The sequence below is a fragment of the Tachysurus fulvidraco genome, chromosome 25 (genome assembly GCF_022655615.1).
Source record: "Tachysurus fulvidraco isolate hzauxx_2018 chromosome 25, HZAU_PFXX_2.0, whole genome shotgun sequence".
Lineage (NCBI taxonomy): Eukaryota > Metazoa > Chordata > Actinopteri > Siluriformes > Bagridae > Tachysurus > Tachysurus fulvidraco.
In genome coordinates, this window is record NC_062542.1 from 1,831,567 (window position 1) to 1,849,595 (window position 18,029).

The 18,029-nt window shown below is 40.3% G+C and overlaps 1 protein-coding gene across 1 annotated transcript; it reads left to right on the forward strand.

Moving 5' to 3' along the window:
* Positions 1–2,026: 2,026 nt before the first annotated feature.
* nr2f5 (nuclear receptor subfamily 2, group F, member 5) lies at positions 2,027–15,278 on the forward strand. Its single transcript, XM_027157859.2, has 4 exons — positions 2,027–3,078; positions 10,214–10,494; positions 10,918–11,164; positions 13,983–15,278. Exons 1-4 carry the CDS (start codon positions 2,712–2,714, stop codon positions 14,297–14,299), a joined length of 1,212 nt encoding a protein of 403 aa, XP_027013660.1. The 5' UTR covers positions 2,027–2,711; the 3' UTR covers positions 14,300–15,278.
* The last annotated feature ends 2,751 nt before the right edge of the window (positions 15,279–18,029 follow it).

Sequence of the window (18,029 nt, forward strand, 5' to 3'; positions counted from 1 at the left end):
AGAATTTATTTTTGACTTTCTTAGCAGCTTGCACTATATAGAATTACACTTAATCACTGGCCTCGGCTAAAATAATGCCTTTAGTCAGTACGAGCACAGCCTGCAGAACGACCTAATAGCAAGTCAAGGGGCTAATTGGACAACAGGTAGGGTTACATGTGACAACAATTAAGCCAAGCTAAAGGCCAACAATATAGCCCCTGGCACTAAAAGCTCTGCGCTCAACAGGGGTAGTCGTAAAGTGACATTTTTTTCCGTCTCCCACTCTCTAACCGGGGCCTGTATGTAACTTACGCACTAGTCGGTTATTTATTTTCCTTCATTTATAGAGATTGAGCTCTCTGTCTTTATTTGATTTGTAAATTGCAATCTTGTGACAATTGTAATAAATACATCCTGACATTTTTGAGAATTTACCATGTCCTCTAAAGCAATATTGAATGCAGGGGAAAAGAAAAAGTGCAGAAAGTGCAGAAAGCAGGCCAAAGAACATGGTTCCTGTAGTGATTTACACTGTTAAAAACAAATTATTCTCTATTGACTTAGTTACCAGAATTTTTTGTAACATAAATTTTGGAGTATGAAACTTTTTAAGTCCATTTAAATTAGTGGCTATATTACTCATTTGCTCTCAAATGCGTTTTATTGCTGACACAGTAATTGTGTAATAGTCTTGTGTAAAGTTTGTCTAAATGCATAGAAAGAAGTATTCCAGTTGAACAGAACTGTCCACAATTCCAGTTAATGAACATTTGCCCGTCCATTGGTGAAATTGTGTAGGATATTTACTTTAGACAAATAAATTAATTTCGGACAAATGGGTCATTTAAAATAACTGTAGAATCTTATCTGCATTGCTGAATTCTACCCAAACGTGATAAAAACATGAGCAAGGTTTTATTCAGCATGCATTCAGTAGGCCTGCTATTGGTTTCAGTGTAAACTAAAGGCTATAATATGAGGATAATTAATAGGTAACACATTTACATGTTAATTAGTAATTTTAAAAAACTGTCTCCAAAGTGCTCACAGATTTAAATCTTTATTTTCGGCTTAATGTTTATTAGTTTAAATCCTAGCTTCATTAACAGGCATGTTACTCTATACAGCAAGCCTTTTGTTTACTAAAGTAGCGTCATAACGTCTCTAAACTTTACTGACAAAACCAGCAAGAGGGGTTTTGACTCCTGTCAGGCTCCAGTCTCCCAGGGTGAAGGTTTATTCACCTCCGTTTGGTCAAAGAAGAGCCTGCGTTACACAAACAAGCGCTTTTGGCAGCAGGACATCGCCTTTTCACCTAAAAAAGAGAATAAATGGTGTGTGTGTGTGTGTGTGTGTGTGTGTGTGTGTGTGTGTGTGTGTGTGTGTGTGTGTGTGTGTGTGCGCGCGCGCGCGCGCAGGTGTGTTTTTCCAGTTTCCAACCAAGATTAAGTTGCGCTGCCTTGAACACTCCACTTCCATTAAAGCCCATTCTTTTCAAAATAAATAAATAAATAAATAAATAAATAAATAAATAAATAAATAAAATCCTCACGTTTGTTTCCGAGATTTTAAATTACCCCCCACCCCACCCCCCACAACACACACACACACACACACACACACACCATTTTTTTTGGAGGTAAAAAGGCGATGTCACACACACAAACACACACACACACACACACACACACACACACACACACACACACACACACACACACACACAGTGACAGACACACACCAAGACAGCACGCACACACTTATATACATGTATTAATATATATCTATACAAATAAGGACCACAAAACTGTCTTCTACAATCTTCTACCATCAGATCGCCTGTTATCGCATTAACAGAATTTTAGAAAGGCGCCGCTTTCCAATTGGACAATTTCACTACCACCAACCAATAATGCACGACTTTTCTATTCGGCCACGCCCATTAAACGAGGGCGTCACACCTTAATATGGTAAGTGCATCCTTTTTTGGAGTGCAGTGGGCGGAGCTTGGACAGACCCTGCTGTTTAGTGTCACTTTCACCAAACTCGGAACTACGAGAGGTGAACTGAACTGACAGCTGGCGGATGAGCTGCACTGCTCCTGCGGACAGCTTCTCATTCTTCACGCAGAATCTCACCACTGACGGATGTTTCCATTCCAACATTCGCGATTTGTGGACTGAACTCTTTTTTTATTATTATCTTTTTCCACCCGTCGGAAGAGTTCCGAGGAGCGCACATGTGAATTTAATTACCTCCGGGCTTCTTTTTGCGTGCATGTCGGTGGGGTTTTCGGGCGAAGCTGCTGTTTACAGATAAATTCCTTCACCACCTTCATACGGTGTCATTTTTGTCCGTTCGTGAGGGCAGCGTTTTTGGCATAAAGCTTGAACTGAGAGTCATTGAAACTTTTGCGTAAAGTCGCTCTTTGTTGTGCGCCGCAGACCGGGACGAGCGAGAGAAGCTTTGCGCGTAAAGACTGTGTGATTTCCCGCACGGAGCGTTGATCATGTCACCGTCGCGCGCGCATTACAAACCTCTCCACAAATAACCAAGTAAATTAAACAAAGCATAAAAAATACATATCTATAGATCTATAGATGCGCTTGCATTTAAGTTCTGTGCGGATTTAAATCTTCGAGGGACGGATTCTTGCTCTGCTCTTAGGGCGTGAAGGAGTTTCACAGAGACGTGCATCTGTAATTTAACCCCCTGCTCTACAGGATAGCATGGCAATGGTAGTAAACCAGTGGCAGGAGAGCATCGCAACCGACCCCGGCTCTCAGCTGCAGCTGTGCGGTCAGGAGCCGGGCGGCGCACCGGCCACCCCGTCCGCGTCCACGCCGGGTAACGACGCGCTCGGCGCCGATAAGCTGGCCAGCGTGGACTGCATGGTGTGCGGAGACAAGTCGAGCGGCAAGCACTACGGTCAGTTCACGTGTGAGGGCTGCAAGAGCTTCTTTAAGCGCTCCGTGCGCCGCAACCTGACCTACAGCTGCCGGGGGAACCGAGACTGCCCCGTGGACCAACACCACCGCAATCAGTGTCAGTACTGCCGCCTCAAGAAGTGCCTCAAGGTCGGCATGAGGAGAGAGGGTGAGTGCTGCCCAAAGCCGCTCTATCACTGCACATTACTGCTCAGAACATTAAGCTGTAAGAAACAAATCAAATACATTTCTGCATAATATGTAAGCATTTTGTTTCGTTCAGAAATTCACAAAATATCGTTTAGTAGCCTAATTGTGAAATAATTCACAATTAGGTGACCTTTCTAAGAAATCACACTCATACATATAGCTCTGTAATTCTGGTGAATAGTATGAGCTCCCAGCATTTAAGATGTTTATACATTTTTTTTAAACTTCATACAATTTAATATATATATATATATATAAATCGTTCCACTTCCTCTTTGCCTGTTAATGATGTAGTGTAATTTTCTATCTTCCCCAATTTTAGAAGGGATGCAGTTTGAATGAATTTGTTCGGAATAAATCATGATATTAATACGAGTTCAAATATTATTTAAACCAATACAAGTTAGACTTCAACTACTATTCAACAAAAGGTTCAATAATGTGTTCTTAAAACAAAGCATTTCATTATAGTAATATTTTAAAGAATATTCAGTATATGATTTAATATATTGTAGTATAGTATATTTTGTGCAGTAATAGTGTCTGATGTCATTTGTAAATGTAGTTCATTTTATCCTGCAACACTACATCCAGGCTTATCTGAGCTTACTATCAAGTGCCCTAAAATGCCTCTGTGTAAGGTTTAAGTGAACAGAAAAGCCACTCTGTGCTGATTAAGTGGAGTAAAATGTCACTAAAAGTGTCTGTCGTGTCAAATCTCCGTCTCCACCGGCCATGCAGCCGATGATGACGCATGTGGTTTTAGAGATGGAGGTGTCCACTGTGTATGGATCTGACTTTAAAGTTACTTCAAACCCATAAGTATTTTTCTCACACATGGAACCCTTTTGTTTTCCCATTAATTATGGCGTTTTGCTCTCGTGACACTTCAGCTGCTACCAAGTGCCCCAGCAGGCTCCATTTATTGTAATATGTGTATTATGGTTGGCTCAGTTGGAATAAAATAGACACACATCATCAGTGACGAACATATTAAAAAAATACTGGATATACAAGGTGCAGTGTGGTGTGATAGAAGCTGGCTGACTTTTTGGTTAGATTTCAGTTTGACCTCCATATCTGTGTCTTTAAACAGCTAATGTTTCAGATTATTTCTCAGCAAATTTAATTTCAGTGAATCACCTCATACTCAATTGTTCATTTTCAGACCATATGTATATTTCACTTTTAAAGACACGTGATGATTTGATTAATTAGGGCACAATAAAATATCAGGAAAATAAAATGTGCTTATGTTCATTTAAAAAGAACAGATACATATATTAGCCATTTAGCATGGCTCAAAACATTTAGATGCACTAAAAACCTTCAGTGTAGAGAAAGCTTTGAATGTTGCATTAAAAATTTTCACAAATATTACATAACAAAATGTGACTGTAAATTAGAAATGTGAATTTAGGCTTGTTTTCTGCACGTATGTTTGTGAAAGCAGGGTTCTGAACATTGTGCGTTTTGTTCATGGAAAAGGAATTCACGTATTCCAGCCAGAGGGTTAACGTCCACAGAAATCCTCCTCATTTATCAAAGTCCATTGGCATTTCTCAAAGTTTTGTTGTTTTAGTCTCAAATTGTTTTTGTTTTTTTGCTTAACTTTTTACATTTTATTACTGTAGGTCCTTTTTAAAAAAAAAAATAATAAAGTTAAATGTTATTTTGGGAAGGAAGCTGTAGAGGAACAAACTGAGAAATAAATTATTTACAATTCCATCACTTCTGTGTTCACAGGATCCTTTTCCACTAATCCAAATGAATAAATTACTTAAACTTACACAGAATTAAATATGTAACACATATAACCACAGAGTAATCATTGGTTTATTTACTAATTTAATAAATTCATAGGTAATTGCTGAAACCTAACAGTTTAGTCTATAGTTTATCCATTGTGCTTGAAATCTGATGCTGGAATAAGGTTTCTTTATTATTTTTAAATAGGACTTAAAAATCTAAAGCACACACATAAAGCATGTCTACATAATATTTTGGAATTTGTGTTAATCCTGTGACTCTAGCTACAAAAAACAATTTTCTCTTTTTTTTTTATTACCACAATAATCTTTTTTTTTTTTTTTTTGCCAAACGTGTTCTCAAAGCCAGAACTCACACTTATTTTATATTCCTAAAAAGACATTTGATCTTCACAAATGTCTTACAAACCTGCCCACCTACACAGGTAGGGATACACCATATCCTTCTCACTTTATCTTGGAGTTCATGCATAAGTGAAGCGTTCTTTTGAATTATGCAACGTTTCCCTATGAGAAACAGGTAGAGAAGCACCTTGTGTCCATGCAGTACTAAGAGATCTGTGCTCAGGGTTACTGTGCTATGGTAACTGTGTTATAGACGCTGCTAAACAAGCCATTACTGTGACTCGGAGGTCAAATTCTACAATCCTGTAAAGACACGTCTACTACTCTGCAAATTCCGTTTTGTCCTATTGACATTTTGTACACATGTTTGACATTTTGTATGTATTTAAAAGCTCAGTGTGTACTGAGGTGCGTTTTAGTTCCTAAATGCATTATTGACATGGTAGGAGCATTATTTGTGCTGGGATAAATGTCAGGATTGCTTTAAATGCCTATATCTATTTATTATGGCAAATTTTGATGAATAATGAAAATCTGGACACCGGTGGTGCTTATTAATAGAACATAACACTAACCATTGTAACTTTATTGATACTAATCCAAAACCTTTCCCCTCATATCTGTGTGTGTGAGTGTGTCTGTGTGTGTGTGTGTGTGTGTGTGTGTGTGTGTGTGTGTGTGTGTGTAAGGTTTAACCTCATTCGTAACCTCATTTATCTAATCTAACCTAACATGTGTAAATAATGCTGCTTGCCTAAGTAGAAGACGGAGGTGTTGACATCAATAGATATGATTAATGGAATATGAAAAAAGGTCGTTTTGTCTGATAACTGTTTTTGAAGCAGCTAATTTCATTGAACTCATTGTGATGTGGAGTGTTCAGAAATCCCACACACTACTCCTACTGACGCGTCATGTGTTTGTGCATGAATGAGGCCGAATCATGACGCAGTCTCAATTGTGCTTTACAAAGACCCTCAGTTCATGTTTTTTCCTGGAACGCCATTTTCTGCTAGTATTCTGACATCAGCGGCTTTTGGACAAGGCAGACGAAACATAAAGTGCTTTTAAACCATTTTTTAATTTTGGGAAAATAGGTCAGAGGGCTGATTTAGTTAGAGCTCTAGATTTTTTGCTCTGGCACTTGGCCAAGCTGCTCAATTGCTCTACCTGTTTTCGCACCTTATACTCCTCTTAACATGATTGTCATTCCAGCCTGACAAGAAGAGTTCATGTGATGGAGAAAGAGCAAATGTGATGAACTGACAGTGGTTGTACATGTGTGTGTGTGTGTGTGTGTGTGTGTGTGTGTGTGTGTGTGTGTGTGTGTGTGTGTGTGTGATTGCTGGAATGTCCTGCATGCACTGCCGTGACCTTTGTTAAGGCACGAAATGGATGGATATAGATACGACTAGATAAGAACATTGGCATTCACACACACACTTACACACACACTTACACAGACACACACACTAAGGGTTTCACTAATTAATTTCTGTCATACACACAAAGAAGCTCAATCTCTCATAACCAGTGTATCAAAGCTCATGAGAATGAACAGTGTGAAAATGCTCAGATCTCAGATCCCAGGGTTGTGGACATTCCACTTAAGCACCAAAACGCTCAACACACACACACACACACTCACACACACACTCCACACTGCACACTGCTGCCGGAATCTCAGCAGGCACACATGTAGCGGAGCCTCGTCCCGTGACCCGTAACAAAAGGTGAAATATAGGTCATTGGAAGGTAAACATTAATATTAGACCGGTTTAAGACAAAGTCCAAAAGTGACAGGTCTTAGCAGGATTTGGGTAAATATCACCTCACTGCTCTTATCCTGCATGTTCTACATGCACAAACAAAAAAGCATATGTCTTCTTTGTTCTGCGTGCACATTTAAACACACAGCAGGGAGATTTGTGCATGCGTTTGATTGCGTTCTCTCTTGAGCGATATTCTGCATACCATAATCACAAGACCTGCAAGACTTGAACGAGTGGAGAAGTAATTGTATGCAGTTATTATGATAACTGACTCCTCCCAGCCCAGCTGTGGCACTGACGTGGTCTGTTTCTTTAAACGTTGCTTTAGGGCTAAAGTAGGTTTGGCAGATGTAAATGCATCTATTGTGTTCACTAATATGTTTGCATTATCACTCTTTATTTTTGTCAGTGGGACATATTTTTCTTTGGCATAACCGTATTCACTTGGAGAACATTGGTATATTCACCAAGTTTGGATATATAATACATGGCAAGAGACACTGCAAGTTGGAAAAATGGGGAAATCCAGCTGCTATGACACTTGACCTATAGCAAGAGATTTCCTCCAACTCCCCACCATGTGTTTAGCATATCCCCTTATTAATTCATCAGCCCCATGTGACTGGAGCTATTATGGGATGTGTGAAGGACTCTTCCTGTTGCACAAAGAGAGACCTATAACAGATTTAACATGTCAAAAGTCCATGCATATGAAGTTTTGACAGAGCACGTCTCCGGCTTGTTCGAGGGGAACCGTACATTTTTCATATTTTTGCATTTCTCTAGCACATTTGAGTATTGAACTAAGTAGTGCCTAAGGTAAGGGCATGTGTTTGTTTTCTCCATGGCATGGACATCCTTTTCCCTACATCGTTTGAGTGTTCACGTGGATGTTGAATGAAGCGTCAGGTCATGGATCAGGTGATAGTGAACTGTCAACACTGCTGCTGTTCAGGGTCAGTCCTATTATGACTCATTGGTCTTTGTTCAGTGACTAGCAAAGGGGAATTTTGTAGCAGGAATGGCATCGTGTTTATAGGAATTTTTAAAGGTCTAGGTCACCTCAATAGGATACACTGTATATTAGGTAAAATAATCGCTTCAGTTTATTATCTGCTATGTTGCAAACCCCAGTGAGAATGAGTCAAGACCAGCCCCATGGTGTGACCAACACTAGTGTAATGTATAGTCATGGTAGTTTGGTTTTCCCCTCAATCACTGAAGGAACAACCACAGATCAACTCAGTTCAGACTAGTCACTTCCTCTAAAGCTCTAAAGTAAGAGCAGTCTCAGAAAGCCTTGTTCCAAGGGCCACCCACAGCTGATCCTGGATCACGGCCAGATACTTCCACATTCTCTCTTCCTTTCACAGTCAGTCCTTTTCTTATTCTCATTTCTTCCCCCATATACCCTTTGACCCATTCCCCACTTTCTTTCTGAGCCAAGGTCCACATCCTAAAGCCCTGCTGCAAACATAGTACAATGTTTTAGCCCTCCAAAAAAGTCACACTGAATCATTGTGAACTCTCTAGATTCATTGCATGCGCTGTTCTATGTTAAAGAAGTTTTACTTAACAAATCATTTGTATTATAGAGAGGTGAGAAAAAGTTGTGGTCGGAATGGTTTCCTTACAATGAATAACGTGCCTTATCTTCAAATAAGTCTTATCTTCAGTAGTCACAACCGCCAGTTCTAATCTGTTTAGCTGAATAGTCTTTTTTCCGTTATTACTCAGTGATCGTTGTGGTACCTGTTCCTTAGTTCCAGCAACAAGCACTAGTTTTGCATCAGGGTTACTAAGCAGTACAAGTTCTGGTCTTGTTTTTGTCCCAGTATGAATCCCTTTGTTGATGTAACCTGGTTTTCCAGGTCCCTTAATCTTCTGCCTCCCTGGTCTCCCTGGTTTCTGTTTCTGACCCTGTCCCAGTGCCCTATCCCATCCACATCACTTTCCTAAGCCCCTCCTGCAGGCTCCAATGTTAGCAGTACCACGGCTCAGGGATCTCCAGGTGGTGTAGGTCCTCTGTGTGCCACGAGGATCGTTCTCATGTCCATTAGTTCTTTGGCTTCATACACAATTCCTACCTTTTCACAATGGCCTTTAAAAGCCCGTCTTGGAGTCCTGCACAGTTTGAAGGTTTCCATAGACATATCTAGAGCAACACTTTTTGGGATCATTTTGAGGAGGAAGGCATTAAACTCCTTAGTGGGTCCCTTGCTCCATAATTACCAGTGACCTTATAGTCCTGACCTTGGACTGCCATATCTGATACAACCCCTAATTTTTGTATTGGTATACTGTCATTAAAACTATTATGCATGTTCATGTAATCTATTTAACCTTGGGCAAATAGGTTCCCAGTAGTGTATAGGTTCTGACGGTAGACCGTATATAAGTGGATTTGGTGAAATAGGTTTGTTTTTTCCTTTTATTACAGCACAGTATCAATTAAAGTCCACGATATCTGAGAGTAAAGCGTGATTAAGATAATATCCACGTTGATTAAGGAAAAGGCCGTGACCCTTACCATACTTTACAGTCCTCGAGTAACACAGCTGTTCTATTCTAAGCGCAGGAGACACTGGTTTTTCTTTCCATCTCTAGCACACCTCTCTCTGTCTGTTCTGTCGTGCACATGGTTGTTGTATGTAACAGTAGATGGAGTTATTAGTCAGACAGGGGCATGGCTGAACAGGTGTTTTCCAAATGGGCTTTGAGGGTCACGGTGGCAAAAATGGCCTCTGTTTGGCCCTTGGCCTCTGCTGAGCCATTTGTCAAGGGGAGGTGTGAAAAACCATTCCTCTTTAAGCAGCATCTATTTGCTCATTACTCATTGATGGAGAGCAATGGATTCTTCTCTGGTGGACTATGCAGATATGTGACAAGAGCAAAGCGGATATTTTATACGTCTCACAAACTGGTAATGTAGTCGAAAAAGATTAGCATTTTGGCAAACTATACCACAATATTTATCAGGCAGAGTGATTTGAGTAGGTCAACGATATAAATGAGTTTATTGACTTTCAGAAGACAATATATAGAAGAAGTCAAACCTCCAGTTCAGTATTATTTGACACTTAATAGTATCTTATATGCTCAAGCAAAAATAATACCGTTGAGAATACGTTGTGACAGTTTACTTTACATACCAGCCGTGAGTCTTTCTTTGACATCAGTTTTACATTTTTTCTCTTTGTGTCCACAGCCGTCCAGCGAGGACGTATGTCCAGCTCTCAGACCAGTCCAGGCCAGTACCTGCCCAATGGGAATGACCCGTACAATGGACAACCATATCTCTCTGGCTTCATCTCTCTGCTTCTCCGGGCAGAGCCATACCCCACGTCCCGCTACGGCGCTCAGTGCATGCAGTCAAACAACCTGATGGGCATCGAGAACATTTGCGAGCTGGCAGCACGTCTTCTTTTTAGCGCTGTAGAGTGGGCCAAGAATATCCCATTCTTTCCAGACCTACAGCTCATGGATCAGGTAGAGCCACTATAGAAAAGTGAGGCTATGTGATTGTGATCAAATAAATAACTAGCTGATGAAATTAATGCAAAATGCATTTTAGGTGCAACGTTCTTACAAGGCGTATACAGCTGATCCAATAGTACGCTTTTCAGTCATTGGTTTTGGAGGAAATGTACAAGTCATGTACAGGGAACTGGAAATCAAGACAAATATGATAATGCTTTTATAGGTGCACTTTCTGTGCCAGTCAAAGATAGATAACAATTACATGAGCAAGATTTATTTCTGACTCCTCCAGTAAAAAAAAAAAATCAAGCTGAGATCAAATGAGCATGTTGGTAGTACGCTTATACCAGTAGCAGTCTATGAGCTGCTGACATTAACGCTATTAACGCTCTGATCTTCACTGAGCTTCTTTATGACAATGTTGGCTCCTAGGTGGCGTTGTTGCGCATGTCGTGGAGTGAGCTGTTTGTGCTGAATGCAGCACAGTGTTCCATGCCCCTGCATGTGGCACCGCTGCTAGCTGCCGCCGGTCTGCACGCCTCCCCGATGTCAGCTGAGCGCGTGGTGGCCTTCATGGATCATATCCGTGTATTCCAAGAGCAGGTAGAGAAGCTGAAGGCCCTGCAGGTGGACACAGCGGAATATTCCTGCCTCAAATCCATTGTGCTCTTTACTTCAGGTAAGAAGAATCTACAGAATAAATTGTTTGGTTTTAAGGTGGTGTCTGTCCTGTCTGTCCTGTAATCAGAACCTTGAACGTTACTTAAAGATAAACTTTAAAGATTTCAGAGTTTGACTGGGCACTTGGTCATGAGTTAACCTTCAATTATACACTTCCAGTCTCCATCAAATCTTTAAGTCTTTGTATTGAATGCCTTGTTCCTTACCCTCATTATCCACTCTAATGAGAATATAATTGGAATTTATAAAAGGAGAATGAGTTGTTACTGTAGTTACTGTAAGATTAGATTTGTCTTTGACAAAGAATCATTTAGTTGATATTACAGTGTACAGTTGATATTAACATCTAACATCAATTTAACTGATTGTATGCATGTATGAAGAACCTTTATCATCAGTGGAAAAGGTTACAGACTATAAAAATGCTCTCAATGTGTTTTTTTTTTTTTTTTTGTACTTTTGGGGAATCAAAAGTGATTATTTTATGACATCACTACAAAAACTCATTTCCTCTTGGTACCTTTATTTTTTAAGATTGCACAAAACAAATGTATGTTTCGTTGTGGTTTGTTTCCAATATAAAAAAAAAACAATAGTTAATTTCAGTTCAGTTCAGTTCATGTGAACCAGTTTTTGATTCTAGAAGTTTCTTTTTTTTTTTTAACATGTTTCTTAAAGCTGAACCAAAAACGGACAATTAACACAAATAGCACATTCAAAACCTTTTGGCATTGTATTTCAGCGTGACCAAAAACTATGAGTTAAGAGTAGTGTTCATTTTAATTTCACAAAGCAACTAAGAGTAAATGAAGTAACTCCATTTCAGAGTGTTGTTTCCCAGAGCAGAGGTGTGTGTGTGCGGGACTGTTTTTTCAATTCCACTCCCACCAAAGGAATCTTAAAGGAATTCTGACCAATCCCACTCCCTCTCATACTTCTTTCTCTTTGTACCCGCCTACAGTATGACCCTAGTGATTCCTCATTGATTTTGCCAAAATATAAACAAATCATTTAAAGTCATTTAAATGATAATTACCCTGACTGTTGCACCGTGTCCAACAAGCTCCCATGTTATTCTTGGAATCTCACAACGACAGTAAATCCGTCCATTCTTGTGGCTTTGTTGTCGGGTCTCGTGGGAACCCAATCCCAATCCACACCTCGAGCACAGAGTGACGTGTTTTATCATCTGCTGCCAGTTAGTAACACGATCCGACCTTAAGAGCTAATGCTACATCTGTGATCTTTTCAGTAAATAAGCTAGCGTTTTTATCCATTTTGTCACATTTGTTCAAACGAAAAAAAGTAATCTGTTGTTATGCCTAGTTTCTTTTGTTTTGATGCATGGGCTTTAACTTTTTAGCAGTTTTCTGTGTAGTTTACAACGCTGTTCACTAGTCTGCACTAGAATGTAGGGGATCTGGAAGGGATAAAAGATACGACAGCTGCTCTAACGCACCTGATGCAACACAGGAAGGGGATACTAATGAGTTGATGGGTTAAATGTCAAGTCTTAAAGTTAGATAAATAGCCCTGCTGTAGCAAACACGGTATTACGGATTTGACAACCCTGCCGTAAAAAACACCCCGGCTCAGACATATATTGCACAGTTTATTTTTCAGTGGTTGGAAAAACATATGGAGTTGCTTGGAATGCTATCCAAACATTATGACCACCAAACTCGGTTAATGTGGCCTGTGGGTACAATGTGATAGGTCACAAGTGACGTTACACACACGGATCTGCAACGCTTTCTACACACCTATTTATTCATTTTCCAGCAATTACAAATCCAGTAACATGTTCGCAATCCTTAAATATGACCCACACTTTCCCAGATGGTTCTCTTGATTCTTCAGACTTCCATCTATTATTGAAACCAGCCAAGCAATCTCTTGCCCCTCCCCCTTTCTCCCACCAGCAGGCCTGAATTATGTATGCTGAGTTACAGTGAGAGGGTTCAACGCAGTCTGACCTACATAACTCGCCACCTCCTTTCCCAGAGGGGTTTCCACCGCGTCCATGTTGCCCCCAATCTCCCAACTGATGGCGAATGCCGTTGGTCCTTCATCTATTTTGCCTGGATTCGCAGCAGTAGGGGGCTTCCCTATGTGTACTCTCACTGTGAAACACAAAGGGAATGAGAGAGTACCTACTCCATTATACGCAACCTCATGGGAAACTGCACACAGGCACGCAAATTTTGTCAGCGCTGACATTATTCCTGAGACTGATGCATCACCCAGTCGCCTCAAAACACTCGGTACAGTGACTGATATCTTCATATGCCCTAACGTGACAAGGTCAGACATGACAGTTGTGTCCCTCCATGTAGCAAGGAAGGGGTGGGGACTTTTCACCCCCAGAGAAATATAAAGCAGTTCATCTTTTGTTTCTTCAAAACAAAACTCAGCATGATAACATATTAGTAATGTGTAAACTGACTGACAGAATAAAAAGAATGGCAAGACTTTTTTTATCCTTGACCAAAAAAAAAAATTGATGAAAATTGTCGACATGACGGACATCTGTGTCCTTTTTAAATGTCTAGATGTCCTAAAGGAAAAATCCACCCTGAATGACTTACTTGTGTATCTTTTGCATGATCCTGAGATACATTGGATGCTATTGCGAACAAATTAGCACTTAAACCACTAACCATGTCACAAATGTTTAAAGCTAAATATATTCAGTGTGTTTCAGGAAGGAATATTTATTCTTTTAAGTGTGATCTTGAGCAATGTTTTGTCTTTAAATCCCTCAGTCGCAGGGGGGGTTGAATATACACTAACCACAATCTCGCTGCTTCTTCCAGATGCCATGGGCCTGTCAGATGTGGCTCATGTGGAAAGCATCCAGGAAAAGTCTCAGTGTGCCCTGGAGGAGTATGTAAGGAATCAGTACCCCAATCAGCCCAACCGTTTCGGGCGTCTTTTGCTGCGACTGCCGTCTCTGCGCATCGTCTCGTCGCCTGTGATCGAGCAGCTCTTCTTTGTGCGCCTGGTGGGCAAGACACCCATCGAGACGCTGCTTAGGGACATGCTGCTATCTGGCTCCAGCTACAACTGGCCCTACATGCCTGTGCAGAGAGACCGACCTCTGTCGCTCCACTACAACGAGAACGGGCCTTGACCTCATCCGCATCCGCTAAAAGCCACAACATGTAGAACCCATCAGCACCTAATTCGCCATTCTGTGGTCGGGAATTGAACTCTTGAGACATTCTCGTGCCAAGATTCCTACTGCAGTTGCTCTACAGTGTTTACGGACATCATGACTGAGTACTTGACTGCATCACCTTGACTGAAAGGGGCAAAGTCCATTCCAGTCCACTGATTTTCAAACAAGCCAGAAGCCATTAAAGCTGATACCAAAGTGGGTGTCTTTCTTTTTGTACCAGGACATTTTGAGAAATAAAATTTATAATCCAGAGTTTAAGAGAAACTGTCTGTATGTTAAGTGAGGAGAAGTGGAAAAAATCACGCTAACTCGACAGTCCGAAAAGAGACAAGAGGCCAGTAAGACTCCGAACATGGCCAAGCCAGAACATAAACGGCAGGTGAACCGTACGAGTCGGTGAAAAGAACTCTATTGTGGTTCGTCTCAATGTCATTTTGAGTCTCTAAGGGGAGTTTTGAAAGAGGCACTTCATTTTGAAACCAGCCAGTCACCCTCCCTTTTTCTTTATGCTCTTTCCAGCTACCACCAAAAATTTAGCACAGCTAGATAGACTTTCTTTAGTTGCCATACAAGGTCAGTCTGTAGTGCTTATTTCGCTCATCGAGGAAAACACTGAAGAGTAAATATGAGCAAAAATCAGGACCTCGGCATATTGTCAGCTCTCGGGGACCGGGAGCCGTGCTGTACTGTATGTAGCAGTGGATATTAAGTATTTCATTATTCTTCTAGCAGTATGTTTCAGTATGTCACTGTTTTAACATGGCACTACAGCTTTCAAAGGCAACGTTTGGATTTATAAGGCCAAGGGGTCTAGGAAAGCAGGACCTGTTATATTAGTTCACAGAATATTTCTATAAGAGGTTTTTTCCTGTATTTTAGGTTTGAAGAAAAATGAGTCCTTGAAATAAAATTTGTCGTTCACAAAAAATTATGTCGTTTCGTTGTAATTTGTAAAGTCAAAGTAGTTTTGATAAAATGCTGATCTTTAAAAATAATATATTAATAGTTTAATTTTCAAATTGTGAGCTTTAGCATGTGTAGTAAATGAACAAATTCAGTGGAAGATGTTTTCTAAAAATATTGAACAACATTGTTAGGTTTAGAGTGGATGTGGTACTGTAAGTACTGTTGATGTTCCCACACGGGGTGTAAATCGTTCAAGATCATTTACACAGGAAATACAGTCTTATTTGTTAGAATCTGATACGTTGGGGAAAAAAATCATATCCTGTGTTTGATCCTGAGTTTAACAATTTATGTACATTATATACAGATTATGCTGACTGGTTTATTTCAAATACATGGCAATTTAATTAACATTTAAAAATGTTAATTAAACAAACAAACAAAAATAATGGTGAGAAATCGTTAATGAGAGTCTGTGGTAGGTGATCTTATAGTCATCATTTTGTTGTATTCAACTCCTTTTATGGAGTTAGTGGGTGTGGCTAAATGTAAATGAGCTGTGTAAACACGTTGTAAAGGTAATTGGTAGATATTATAAATAATGTGAATTTATCCCTTAACAAGTACATAATAATATAAAGTACGTTCTTAAGGATTGTCCATGGTTATGTCCCTCTTATTAAAGGTACAACAAAGATAGTAGTTTGTATATTAATAACCCCAGTTTTGTGTTGTTTTTCTGATGCACTTAGATAAACCAGACCCCACCTTTAGAAAAAAAGAGTAATCTGTCCAGTTTCTGTCCTTCCCCCACTTTTCTATCACGCCACTCGTCGTCTTGAGCAGCTTATATAAAAATGACTTATGTCTTCATTTCAGAGCTGTCAGTCCCAACCGGACACAGTGACCTCTCCACTCCCTCCTGCACCCATGTTCACTCCCCATGAATATAAACCACATGTAGTGTGTTCCATATGTGAAAGAGTGCGTGTAGGTCTGAAATGTCACTTGATAGCCAAGCACACATCTACCTTTCACTCCTCGTGCTATCAAAATTTATGGGAATCAGAATCTATAACTTGGCGTACAGGTTATCCACCAAGGTGCGTTAAGGAGACCTGAGCAGGGACCAGCCCATGGCTGAAATGACAAATCCAGTATCTCTGCCTATAAATCATTCATACCTGGCATTAATAGTCCCAGACTCTACTATCACAGACAAACAGATTGCTGCATTTGCCCCCTGACTAAACAGTCACTCCTGTTTAACCCCAACACCTCAATCTGTTATGACACGATTTCAATTTGCCAAGAGATGTGGATTCAGAGGGTGGAGGGCATTCTGTATACTAAGTGGATGAATAAAGATGCCCCGTGGCTGTTGCTTTTTAGACGTGAACGCTAGCCGCAAGGGCAGGGCACCCCGCATGAACTCCCCACACTGTGGTGTCCAGATCAATAGACAAATTGAATTGAGGTCACAGTTTGTCTATAAGGGGTCCCACTTTTCTGGCTGGCTGTCAAAAAGCCACCTGGGGCGGGACGGGGGAATTTTTTCTGCTGAGTGCTCCCTTATTTAGTGGACAGACAGACAGACAGACAGACAGACAGACAGACAGACAGACAGACAGACAGACAGACAGACAGATAGATAGATAGATAGATAGATAGATAGATAGATAGATAGATAGATAGATAGAGTAGAGTAACTGATATCACTGTTGATTCTTTTCCTCTTACGGTTATTGCAATTTTCAGTCATGGTTGCAAAACAGCAACAAAACAAGTTAGTTTCAGTAGCTGCTAATGTTACAGCCGCTAGAATTTGTTCCCTCACCACAAACTACAAAGGAAAACTGCAGAGCATTAACCCCTCTGTCCTGAAGATGTTGGATCTCTAAAGCTCTGATACCGGAGACTCTTTCTGCAGATCTCCTTACATTGTATCAATGATTCAATGTTTTTTTATCCATTAATGTGAAAATGATAACATATTAAAACAATCTGTTAATTAAGTGCATTAAACCTTTGATGTACTGTGAACCCCTTCTGACCAATCAGAACCAAGCATTCAACAAGTCAAATCAAATCAAGAAGCTTTTATTGTCATTTCAACCATATATAGCTGACGCAGTACACAGTGAAATGAGACAACGTGTCTCCAGGACCATGGAGCTACATAAAAATGACATAAAGCTACATAAAACAACACACAGCTATGGACTTAAGTCCTAACCACATAAAGTGGAACATGTGCAACTTAGTGCAAATGTGCTGGACAAAAGACAGTGCAAACACTGTTGGCTTTGCGGATGCAGCATGTGTTATAAATGTCTGTGATGGAGGGAAGAGAGACTCCAATGATCTTCTCAGCTGTCCTAACTATCCGCTGCAGGGTCTTGGGATCAGAGACGGTGCGGTTCCCAAACTAGACAGTGATGCAGCTGCGGTATACAGTAAATGCATACATTAAAAAATACATGCAGAATAATAAATACAGGCAGTTGGAGGCTTTTTGGTGTCAGTGTTTTCAATATAAATCCTTGTTTACTGCAAACACTAGTTTGGCCCAAAGTTAGCCTCCTTTTTTTCTGCTTCCAAAGTAGGCTGTTTGTAGAAAGGCCTTCCAGCTTTTTTTTTAACCAAAAGCTATTTCACGTTCCAGGGCACACAAGACTGAATGATGACAGACTAAGCCGACTTTTCAAGATGAGGATGTGTTCTTCTTGTGCTCGACTTTCCTCATGGGAATTCCAAACCTTTCTCAATCCCAAGG

Coding starts and splice junctions, on each gene's coding strand:
- nr2f5 (XM_027157859.2), top strand. CDS start 2,712: ATGGCAATGGTAGTAAACCAGTGGCAGGAGAGCATCGCAACCGACCCC. Junction 10,495..10,917: donor ACCTACAGCTCATGGATCAG/GTAGAGCCACTA, acceptor GTTGGCTCCTAG/GTGGCGTTGTTGCGCATGTC. Junction 11,165..13,982: donor CATTGTGCTCTTTACTTCAG/GTAAGAAGAATC, acceptor TGCTTCTTCCAG/ATGCCATGGGCCTGTCAGAT.